General features: G+C 37.9%; 1 protein-coding gene across 1 annotated transcript; it reads left to right on the top strand.

Moving 5' to 3' along the window:
- Positions 1-4,163: 4,163 nt before the first annotated feature.
- Positions 4,164-9,795, top strand: LOC111398584 (crooked neck-like protein 1). Its single transcript, XM_023025552.1, has 6 exons — positions 4,164-5,475; positions 5,562-5,627; positions 8,321-8,465; positions 8,587-8,805; positions 9,246-9,450; positions 9,539-9,795. The coding sequence occupies exons 1-6, from the start codon at positions 4,319-4,321 to the stop codon at positions 9,778-9,780; spliced, it is 2,034 nt and encodes a 677-aa protein (XP_022881320.1). The 5' UTR covers positions 4,164-4,318; the 3' UTR covers positions 9,781-9,795.
- The last annotated feature ends 2,547 nt before the right edge of the window (positions 9,796-12,342 follow it).

Genomic DNA, 12,342 nt, shown 5'->3' with positions numbered 1-12,342 from the left:
GAGGCGAATGGTCCTATTCCAAAACCCGTTAAAAGGCTTATTCGGGAATTTGAGGATATCATGCCGGAAGAATTACCAAAGAAATTACCACCAAGAAGGACGATTGATCATGAGATCGAACTTATTCCAGGCGCTAAAGCTCCCGCCAGGGCACCATACCGTATGTCTCAGCCTGAGCTTGAAGAGCTTAGGAAGCAGTTGGGAGAAATGTTGGAGAGTGGAATCATTGTGCCGGCGAAGTCGGCGTACGGAGCTCCTGTATTGTTTCAGAAAAAGACTGATGGCTCTCTTAGAATGTGCTGTGACTATCGAGCCCTGAACAAGATTACTGTAAAGAATAGCTATCCTATCCCACTGGTCGCAGATTGCTTCGATCGACTGAGTCGAGCGAAGTATTACACAAAAATTGATCTCAGGTCCAGATACTGGCAAGTTCGGATTAAGGAGGGAGACGAAGCAAAGACTACGGTGGTAACCAGATATGGAGCCTTTGAATTTAAGGTGATGCCTTTTGGTTTGACAAACGCTCCACCAACATTTTGTACTATGATGAATCAGGTACTTCACGGGTTTTTAGATGATTAGTAATCTACAGCGAGACATTGGAGGAACATGTCCAGCATGTGAGGCAAGTTTTTAATCGGCTACGAGAGAATGAACTTTATGCTAAGCCGTCTAAATGCTCATTTGCTCAGACATCTATCAGTTTCTTGGGTCACATCATTGAACAAGGCAAAATTCGCATGGATTCGAAGAAGGTTACAGCCATCAAAGATTGGCAACCACCAAAAACCGTACATGATGTACGTTCATTTCTTGGGTTATGCAATTACTATCGAAGATTTGTGAAAGGCTACTCAGAAATTGCACTGCCCCTTACTGAATTGACAAAGAAGGATAAGGATTGGGATTGGTCATCCCAATGCCAAGCTGCTTTTGAAAGGTTGAAGAAGTCCATGTGGACGTTTTAGCCTTACCGGATATGGCTAAACCATTCGAAGTTCATACAGATGCTTCAGATTTTGCCCTTGGTGGGGTCCTCATGCAAGAAGGACATCCGGTAGCATATGAGAGCCGAAAGTTAAACCAGACAGAACGTCGTTACTCGGCACATGAAAAGGAATTGTTAGCAGTTGTCCATTGTCTCAGAGGATGGCGTCACTATCTGCTTGGGTCTCCATTTATTGTGAAGACAGATAATACTGCAGTTAGTCACTTTATGTCCCAACCAAAACTGTCGAGCAAACAGGCTCGTTGGCAGGAATTCCTTTCGGAGTTCAATTTTATGTTAGAGTATCGTCCCGACTCTAGTAATCATGTTGCTGATGCTCTTAGTCGACGGGTCGATTTAGCTACCATCTGCTCTGTAGCTGCTCTTTCAGGGAGCGCAATCTCCACGAACACTAGAGACCAAATTCGGGCACTTATGGAGAAGGACCCGGCTACCCAATATTTGGTCGACCTTATCAAGCAGGGTAAAACTCGACAGTTCTGGCTAGATGGGGAACTAGTGAAGACAAAGGGAGACCGTCTATATTTCCTAAGGGTGGAGATCTGAGGAAATCACTAATCACGGAATGCCATGACACAATTTGGGCGGGGCATCCCGGAGAGGAACGCACTTGTGCACTACTACAACGTGCATACTACTGGCCTCAAATGCGGGATGACATTGCAACACATGTAAAAACTTGTCTTATTTGTCAGCAAGATAAGACAGATCATCAGAAAAAGACGGGCTTGCTGGAGCCCCTTTCCGTTCCATCCCGGCCATTTGAAAGTGTATCGATGGACTACATTATTGGGTTGCCAAAAGTTGAGGATTTTGGCACTATCATTGTCGTGGTGGACCGTCTATCAAAATATGCAACTTTCATTGCAGCGCCTAAGTATGTATCTGCGAAAGAGACAGCTCAACTCTTCTTCAAACATATTGTCAAATACTGGGGGCTGCCTAAGGACATCGTCAGTGATCGAGATCCTCGTTTCACTCGCATATTTTGGACTGAGTTGTTCAAACTTCTTGGTTCAACTTTGAGCACGGAGCGCTTCAATTCTATGCTAGAAGAATATCTTCGGCACTTTATCTCTACTTCGCAGAAAAACTGGGTAAAACTTTTGGATGCGGCCCAAATTTGCTTCAATGCCCAAAAGAGCTCTTCCACCAATAAGAGTCCTTTTGAGATTGTTACCGGCCAGCAACCGCTACTCCCTCATACAGTGGATATTGAACGAAGTACCAAGTCCCCTAAACGGCATAAAAAGGCTGCAGATCTAAAGCGCCGTTTTATTGAATTCAATGTTGGAGATCTGGTAATGGTTAAGCTTCCCGACAGAAATGTTTACAAACCAACAAGAGGGAAGGACTCAAGATTGTCACCAAAATACATTGGACCATTACCCATTGTGAAGAGGATTGGAAGAGTTGCATACAGAGTTGAACTCCCTTCATGGTGTAAAATCCACAAGGTCCTTCATGTTAGTGTGTTGAAGCCATACTTTTCGGATAAGGAGGACGCATCTAGAAATGAGCCAAAGCGACCTGTATTTGAACTGAAGAAAGCTGGAAAGAAGGTTGCTGAAGCTATTCTTGACCATCGAATCACTCGGGCTTCTAGAAAAGATCATCAGGAGTACTTGATCAAATGGATGGGATGCAGCAGCGAGGAGAATACTTGGGAAAGAGAAAAAGATCTCGGGGCCTTCAAATCATTAATTGAAGAGTATCATGCATTGATGGCACCGAGGACGTCGCCAAAACAAATGGGGGAGAATGTCAAGGACCGCAGCTTTACTTAGCCCCTTGACACTATCGCAGCCGCAGTTTTCCCAACTTCGGCCGCACATTGTAAATATTACTTCAAGTTTGAGTTGTAATTTTCGTTTTATTGTAATAGTTATTTTAATTGTAAAATAGCTCTGATATTAGTAAAAGATTAGTATGATTCCTCGCCTTTTAAACGTCTACTCCCGTCACTTGGGTTTTTGTTCAGAATGCTATTATAGGGGGTATTAGTCATTCAAAAATCTTTCAAGCTCACTGGTGTCCGCCCCCTGCACCAGCATTTGTAATTTTCTGCTTTCATCAATTGTAATGTTCAATTTTCAGCAATCAATGTTCAATTTACTTTCAATGTATTCAAATTCTCAATTGTAAGCTCTCTACAAAATTGCAATCAAATTTTCTTTCGTCCCGACGCGACCGAGAAAAGGCGGAAGGTAGTCTAGCGGAGCAGACTACTGCCGCACGGTGTCCCTTTCTGTGCCAAGAAGAAAGGCACCCCGTGAAACCTGGACTTGATTTTTGTCACATTGGATCGCATTGTTTATATTTTTTATTTCAAACGAATGGCTTTAAGTGGGGAAAATGATGTACCAATCTAGATGGATAACGATGATTTATATGCATGTTTGCATCGACAATGAAATATAGTGTCATGTCATTTATCACAATTGTCAAGCTATCACGAGTTGAGTGATTTGATTTGAAATAAAACAATCATGGTTTTTAGATTGGAGCGGCTGAGTGCGACTCCTTTATATGTGGTTAAGAGACTCCAATTATCAAAAGTAGTCATTTTGTTGGATATTGTATCGTTGTGTCAAAAGGTGGATTGTGATATGTGTCATTTTATTTTTGGATAAGCATTAAGGTGCCTCATGAACTTGCATCCTATGCTATAGTTGTTGAGGATTCGGTTGTGATTACATTGTATTCCCTTTTCTTTCCCCACGGTAGTTTGTAGAGAGAGTATTTAATGAAAGTCTTTTTTAATTTCAAAAAGTAAAAAGGTTGTGATTTAATTAAATGGTCTAGGTCCACATTGAGCTCTATATGCACCAAAAGCAATCGGTGCACTTCAAGTTCGAATATGAACAAAAACCTCATCAATTGTCGCATCTATAAATTTATAACACCAACATCATTTGATTTCATCGTAAACTTTTTTTTGTTTACAAACTACATTTTTGAGGACAAAGTTTTTCAAAAAATAAAGTTTAAAATACATAGTTAAGAGGGGACATACTTTTTTTTTTTAATTATTATATTGAATAAATTTTGGTTTTAAACAGAGACATTACTAGAATTGGAAAAGAAATTAAAAAGTTTTAGGTCCAAAAGGTAAATATATACGAAACAACGACCCCAAATTGCAATTTCTCCCTTCCTCTATCCCCCAATTCCAATCAAACACCCCAAGAACCCTAATTCTTTTTTTGCTTATCGAAATTCCTTTCTCTATCTACTCACAATCACACACTGTAACACGCGCACATATATACAAAAGCGTGGCCAGTTACTGGAATAGTTACAGCCATGGCTTCATCAAGAGATTCCGACCCGACATTAGGGTACCTGACCCGAAAAGAAACGGAGGTGAAGCTCCCCCGACCCACCCGGGTGAAGAACAAGACCCCCGCCCAGATTCAAATCACCGCGGAGCAGATTTTACGTGAGGCCCGTGAGCGCCAGGAGGCTGAAATCCGGCCCCCCAAGCAGAAAATCACCGACTCCATTGAGCTCGGCGATTACCGGCTCCGTAAGCGCAAGGAATATGAGGACCTAATACGAAGAGTCCGGTGGAACAAAAGCGTTTGGGTGAAATATGCCAAGTGGGAGGAGTCCCAGAAGGATTTTACTCGAGCTAGATCGGTGTGGGAGCGTGCTCTTGAGGTTGATTATCGCGATCACACGATGTGGTTGAAGTATGCTGACTTTGAGATGAAGAACAAGTTTGTTAACCATGCTCGTAATGTGTGGGATCGTGCCGTTATGTTGTTGCCTAGGGTGGATCAATTGTGGTACAAGTATATTCACATGGAGGAGATGCTGGGCAATGTCGCTGGTGCAAGGCAAATTTTTGAGAGGTGGATGTCGTGGCAGCCGGATCAACAAGGCTGGCTTTCGTATATAAAGTTTGAGTTAAGGTACAATGAGGTCGAGAGGGCAAGGGAGATTTTTGAACGGTTTGTAGACTGTCATCCGAAGGTTGGCGCGTGGATTAGGTATGCAAAATTTGAGATGAAAAATGGAGAAATACCTCGTGCAAGGAGTTGTTATGAGCGTGCAGTGGAAAAGTTGGGGGATGATGAAGAGGCAGAGGAGTTATTTGTGGCATTTGCAGAGTTTGAGGAGAAATGTAAGGAAACAGAGAGGGCAAGGTGTATATATAAATATGCCTTGGATCATATCCCCAAGGGGCGGGCAGAGGAATTGTACAAAAAATTTGTTGCCTTTGAGAAGCAATACGGTGACAGGGAAGGAATTGAGGATGCTATTATTGGGAAGAGGAGGTTTCAGTATGAAGATGAGGTTAGGAAGAACCCGCTAAATTATGATGCATGGTTTGATTACATTAGGTTAGAAGAGAGTGCCGGAAATAAAGAAAGGATCGAAGATGTTTATGAGAGGGCCATTGCAAATATTCCTCCTGCTCAAGAGAAGCGTTATTGGCAGCGGTATATATACTTGTGGTAAGCTCAAAATTTGTATGGTATATTTAAGAACACCATTTTCTTTTATTTTAAATTTTTCTTACTGGTTGAACTTGTATGCTCAGGATTAATTATGTTTTGTACGAAGAACTGGATGCGCAAGATGTAGACCGTACCAGAAACATCTACAGGTAAGCTGACCTGTGAGATATTTTGATACGTGATGGTCTCGTATGATATGACAGATTTTATCTGCCATTTGAAAAAATAATTTCATGCTTTGTGCTTTTTTATGTGTATCATCTGGGGCCCTTACCATAATGTCCTAGGGAATTTCTTTGCCTAATAGGGTATGGCCTGGGACATTTCACGCTGAAAATGCAGCTACATTGCTTGTTATCACTTCTGCATTTCATCTGAGAGTGCCTTATGTCGTCAGATTGTACATTGCACACATGGTTGTTTTCGTTTTAGTGTGATAAAAGTAGCTTCTTGTTAGTTTTCTTGTGCTTCTATCCTATTTGCTGAGTTCATAAATTGTATGTTTGATGTAGCAATTTTGCAAATTATGTGAAATCTACTTTGTCAAATTTAATGCTCAAGTTACTTATGAATCTGATTGAGGGCTTTTATTGTTCAGTCATTTAGTACTAGGTGAATTATGTTAATATAACATTTTGGTACGCAAGTTCCATCCTATTTATGGGTTCAAGAATCCAACTAACATAAATTTCATTTTAAGACATAAAGGACTATTTTGATTTTCTTTACTTCATAGCTCTCATGGAGATGGATTGGTGTGAACTCTTTTAATGATGGTCCTCATGTGTAAGAAACTTGATCTTAACTACAATGTTAGGCTTCAGTACTTTTATAATTTCATAGCGGTAAATATTACCTAATATGGCTATAATCTCTGAAAAATTCATCAAGGAGTACATTCAAGATGGAATGTTTGCAAGTTACAGAACATTAAGCACAATGGCAAAGTATTCTCCACTCCTACCCCCTAAATTCTGTCCCTTTAGTTTCATCTCACAATAAGGACTCAGCCGTCCAAGACTTCCCAATGATTTGGTCCTGCTCACTTGACTCCCTATGCCCATAAGGCATTGTCTTTTGTTACTCCAAAAAGTATGTGATGTGGAATGACTAGATCCTTGTTGAAGGTTGTGGTTGATGATTTGGAGTGCTAGGAATAAATGTAACTTGTTTTAAAGGGATGGCTGGAAGCACAGGTTTTTGAAATTTAAAAATGAAGGAAGAGAATGAGAAGTTGAAAATCAGGAATCATGTCTAGCATCCTATAGGTACCATAGTGAAGGTTACAGTACAGAATGTGAAGAAAGCTCGATAGTAACTATATAAATACTAAAATAGTTACTATTCGTGTGTACTTTTCACAAACGCATTGCCAAATTATTGGAGTTGTGATGATTTGAGGAAAATGAAAGTCATTACTCCACTTCCTAGTTCAATCACTAAAAATATGATCTGTGGAAATAAATAATTACTAATACATTTCGCGAGCATAAATTTTAACAAACAACCAATAGCAGGCATGGTTTGTAAACCTTCCCAGATTTCACATGTGGTTGGTCTCGAGAACGTGACGTAGTTGTTCTATGTCATAAAATGTAGTTTGTAGGTGAACTGGGGTGCTGGGGCTATTGGGCAGTCCATAGTGGGTTTCTTCACAAGCATTTAGTAAAGTTCCAATTCACCAGCTATTCCCCTAGAGGTTAGGTGGTTTGCAAGTTCAAAATGCGACACAAGGCAGTCGCTGCAACTTAAAAGTGTGCCTAGTTGCAAAGAATGAGAAGGCAATTCTAGGGTAGGCAAATTTAGGCTCAATGTACTTTGTGCACTTAAGAGTCAAGTATGCAGTGGTGATATCGTTCAGTTAGCTTGGTAGCAAGTTACCTATTTGGTGATAATTTGAACATTCAACATGTTAAACAAAATAAAGCCGTACATATATACAATTCACTTTATAAACACTTTGTTGGTGGTTTTGCTAGAATTCTTATGATTTTTTTTATAGTTGCATATCAACTTTGCTGCTAGTTCATGTAATAATAACTATGTTTAATCTTGTTGAATGGATATATTAATATAATATGCTTTATATACGAGTGCTTCACTTTGATGAAACATATGCTTGCTTCCCTTTTATGGTTAAGCATCTGATAGCTTTGTTTTGATGTACTTTTACACTGTTGACATTTATTTACAGGGTGAATTTCAGTAAATTTTAGAACTTATGAAATTTTAAAGAAATTATAGTAGTTTCCCTGATCTTAAAAGAAAATGGGGTATGCCTAAGTAGATGAGGATCGAACTTTTAATCCATCTGGAGGTAAGATTAGACTGATAAGTACATCTTGTTTTAAAAAGCTATGCCAAAATATCCATCCTGGTGGTAAAATTTAGACTGATAAGTGAATCTTGATTGAAAAGCTATGCCGAAGTAATTAACTTGAAGCTGAGAAGGGTCTCCAATAATTTTGCTTTCTCTTGGGTTTTGTACTAGCATCATTTGAGTTAATAAAAGTTTTCGCACTTCAAATTATATGTTTCATATGAATTATATTTTCCTTACTATTGAAATACAGTTGTACAATGAATTAGTTAGGTAATGTACTTTACTATGATGACCAAGTTTAGTCAAGAAACAGTTCAGTTTTCCTACAGTTGCCACCCAAAAAACTAAAACATTACCTGCAAAAGAGTGATTTATTTGTTAGTTAAAAAAATATGGTATATTCACACCTTCAAACATAATGCAATAACATCTTCCAAGTTTCACGGTTGGTCTTTGTGGCTTCTTCATAAGATTTGATCAGGGTTCTGACTTCCTAATGTACTTTGAAATTTTGACCAGCTTGTGTCTCAAGATCATTCCTCATGACAAATTTTCATTTGCGAAGATTTGGTTGATGGCTGCCCAGTTTGAAATACGACAGTTAGATCTTGATCGAGCGCGGCTAATTCTTGGATCGGCAATTGGCAAGGCTCCGAAAGATAAGGTACCACAGTTGTTTGATTACATAATACTTTTTCCTCTTTCTTCTCATGTCTTCACATTGAAGTTGTTTTATTGCTACTTTTTCTTCTGTATAATGTTGTCCTTTTTGCATTTACAAACAGATATTTAAGAAATACATTGAGATAGAGCTGCAACTTGGTAACATTGATCGTTGCCGGAAACTATATCAGAAGTATTTGGAATGGTCACCGGAACACTGTTATGCATGGAGCAAGTATGCCGAGTTGGAAAGATCTCTGGCTGAAACTGAGAGAGCCAGATCTATTTTCGAGCTTGCAATTGACCAACCCGCTTTAGACATGCCAGAGTTGTTGTGGAAGGTATGACATAATTGATCTTCCGTAGTTTCGATACATTGAAAAGATTTCTTGCTGCTACTGTGTGCATGCTTTTGTTTGGAAAATTACTGTTGGCAGCCTGCATTTTGGCCTTTTGGCTGGCTCTGTTGATTTGAAATTGAATTATAGAGCACAATAATTTTTAGGGTCTACTATTCACGCATCTCATTAAAGCAGTCTTAATATTTATCATTTCAAATGTCTGTACCGCAAGATTGAGAATGAATTATTTATTAATTCAAAAGAAACTTTGGTCCGCTCTCGACTAGTTTTGCTGCTGCATTTTCAAGCCTCCCATGAAGTTGAAAATATTGAACTTAAGTATTGAACATCTGGCCTGTTCTGATCAGTCTACCTTTCTATTATTGCTGGAGGCTGTTGGTTTATTACAACACATAAACTCAGTATTTATTTCATGACAGGCGTACATCGACTTTGAGATATCAGAGGGTGAATATGAAAGAACTAGAGCTCTTTATGAGAGGCTTTTAAACCGCACAAAACACTTGAAGGTGTGGATTAGTTATGCCAAATTCGAGGCATCTGCTATGGAAGAGGACTTCCAGGATTCGGATGTGCAAGAAAGTGATAATGAACAGAAGAGAAAATGCCTTCAACGTGTTAGAGGTAAGATAATTTGATGCTAATGCATCCTATTACTAATGACTTGTTATTTTCATCTTAGTAAAATAAAATATTCTCTCTCTCTCATCAGGGGTGTTTGAAAGAGCCCTTAGCTATTTCAGAACTTCTGCACCTGAATTGAAGGAGGAGAGGGCAATGCTCTTGGAAGAGTGGTTGAATCTAGAAAGTAGCTTTGGTGAGCTTGGTAATGTTGATTTGGTCCGTGTTAAGCTTCCAAAGAAACTCAAAAAGAGGAGGCATATCGAAACTGAGGATGGTCCGGCTGGGTATGCTTTCAACTTCCTTTCTCTTTTCCTTAATTCTCTACTCTGAACTTTACTTGATGTCACGTCATCTTCATTTCATTTAGTAGTTTTTACTCTTCTGATTTGTTCTTGTGGACCATGGGAAATACATGTGGGCGCCATTGCACGTTTCTGCTTTTCTTTAGTTTAGTTTCTGTTAACTTTCACAGTTTTGTCACCTTTGAGGTGAAGTTAGTGGTTTTCAACTTACCATATATGGGAAAAGCCCACGTCTTGCTTAGGTGGTTGTATTGATTCCTCAAATATTTTAGAGGTGCTAGCCAGTGACTTGTAAAAGCAAGCCTTGTGTAGTAAAAGAGTATATCTAAGAGCCTCTCTATTTATAAAGAACATCTTATGTATAATAGTGGGCATTTTTAAATTTAGAAGGTATAATAAAGAGCATTTTTAAATTTAAAGGCAAATATTTTTTACACACTCCAACAATTCCCGATTTTGATTCTTCATTTTGCTTTCGCCTAGAAACATTTATTTATGTCAATGGCCAAATAATTCAAATATAATTCGAATAATTTAAGAAATAGAGTATTGAAATCTAGAACTTTTTATATGCAATCATAATAACGTAAGAATAGACAATGGGTTCGGTTCTTCAAATTTAGAGAGCCAAATCCACTCTATATTTTGAAAAGTTAAAATAGAGAGTTTTTTGGAGCTTATTTTTAAGGATTAACTCTTTAAAATAGTGAGCATGTTGTATTTAGAGAGTTTTTTAGAGATGCAAGGATAAGAAATTTGTTGACTAAGTTGAAAATGAACAGATGAGCAAGTTATTGAAAAGATGGGTAGCAAACTCAAGTTTGCCTTCACAGTATAGGCATATCATGTTTGGTGCACGCTACTTTAGGGGATTGACTGTATAGACTATTAGTCGAGATTTTGCCCTCAAAATTTCCTCCAAACAGGGGCAACACTGCAAGTATATAATTTTTTGATTGAATTTGTTCATTCAACCATTCAAAAGTCAAATAATAAGTATAACAGTCTTGCTATATAGCTCGGTGTACAGTCTCCTCACATTGGGGGGCTGTCGATTAAAAAAATGGGCGTGGACCCCCTCTACAGTGAAGGGGCTGTAAGTGTACAGCACCAACAGGTGGTGTACAAGTAGGTTAATTCTAATGATAATAATTAAAAGGACTTCAGTACTCCATTTGAATAAATAATAAAATTAAAATAAAACAAAAACAAAATTAGGTTAAACTATTCTACAAAATGGACCCCACCAAATACAAATCCTATCTACTACCACCCCGAACACCTGCCAACAAAATTTAATGGGTTTTTGACTTTTCTCTTTCTTTGCTATATAAAATTGGGGGAAAAAAAGTGAAGGGCCAAGTTTGCAGAAAAAATGGGTTGGATTGCTGATTTTAACAAAAATGGTAGGCAAAATAGCTTCCATATCTTCTCTTATGGAAAAGTGTGGGGTGTATTACGTGTTGGGAGGGGTCCATTTTAGAGGATGAATTTATTTATTATTATTATTATTTTTTTTTGTCTTCTTTTGTTTTTATTTATTTTAAGTAAAGATAAAGTCACCTCTTTCATTAAAAATAAATGAAAAAAAAAATAGGTATTAACTTTTCAATCTTTCACTTATGGCTGTTTGCCCTCCATTGAAATTTTAATATATGTTTCTCTTTCTTCTTTTCAACCACATTTTCTTCAATAAAATAATATTACACTAAATTCAAAATTTTCCTTCTTTTTAAATCACACATTCTTCAAAAAATAATAATAATAAAATAAAAACTATTCCACAAATACATTTTTCCGTGTAAGTTAATTATAAAGGAGCTTAAACAGGGGCTTCAGTGTGGTTATGGGGTTTCAAATCTATATATTTGCTTCTCTTGTTGAAGTCGTATGTGTTATTGTAATGAGATATGCTACACAAACAAGGTTGATGATAGGGTGACATGTGTCGATCACTAATTGAACAATTTAAAACACATTTGAAATTGAAGACTATTAAGTTTAGTTGTGGATTTAGATCAATCTTTGGTTGGTGTACGATTGGTGATTTTGGTGTTGAAATTGAGCACGATTCAAGGATGGCAACAAGGCAGGTATGGGATGAGCCGGTCATTCCAATCCTCATCATGTCGGATATTTTTGTCACCTTACTCAATCTTCATACCCAATTAAAATAGGACAAAGGCCAGTTCGGAACAAGTCCCCTACAACATTTATCGCCCCGTTTATTTTTTATTTTTTTATGTATTTTATTTTTTGCTTTTATTTTTTTATGTCTTTAGTTAGTAAATACTATTTTTTTTTTCCAATTTGTTAAGAACTTCTCATGTTCCCTTTAAAAATGATGATAAATGTTTTATTTTTATTTGATAAAATATTTAAATTTAAAATTGACTTTAAACGGGGTGAATAGTGAGGCGGGGACTATGTTTCTTGTACCAATCTCGTATCCATTTCAAGGCAATGATCCCACCTTGTCCTCATCGTGTTTATCAGGTTAGGAGGGTAATCTCCGCCACATTCGGAATGAGGCCATGGATATCAGGTTAAGCGAATATTTTTGCCATTTCTAGCTCAATTATTTGCAAGA

Source organism: Olea europaea, chromosome 8 (assembly GCF_002742605.1).
Source record: "Olea europaea var. sylvestris chromosome 8, O_europaea_v1, whole genome shotgun sequence".
Lineage (NCBI taxonomy): Eukaryota > Viridiplantae > Streptophyta > Magnoliopsida > Lamiales > Oleaceae > Olea > Olea europaea.
Note: the sequence above shows the minus strand (reverse complement) of the source record. Positions and strands in the feature narration are given on the sequence as shown.

What these genes read in the sequence shown, in the direction of transcription:
- LOC111398584 (XM_023025552.1), top strand. Translation starts at nt 4,319, where the DNA reads ATGGCTTCATCAAGAGATTCCGACCCGACATTAGGGTACCTGACCCGA. An exon ending in CGTACCAGAAACATCTACAG is followed by an intron (nt 5,628 to 8,320) that starts GTAAGCTGACCT and finishes AATTTTGACCAG; the next exon opens with CTTGTGTCTCAAGATCATTC. An exon ending in TGCCAGAGTTGTTGTGGAAG is followed by an intron (nt 8,806 to 9,245) that starts GTATGACATAAT and finishes ATTTCATGACAG; the next exon opens with GCGTACATCGACTTTGAGAT.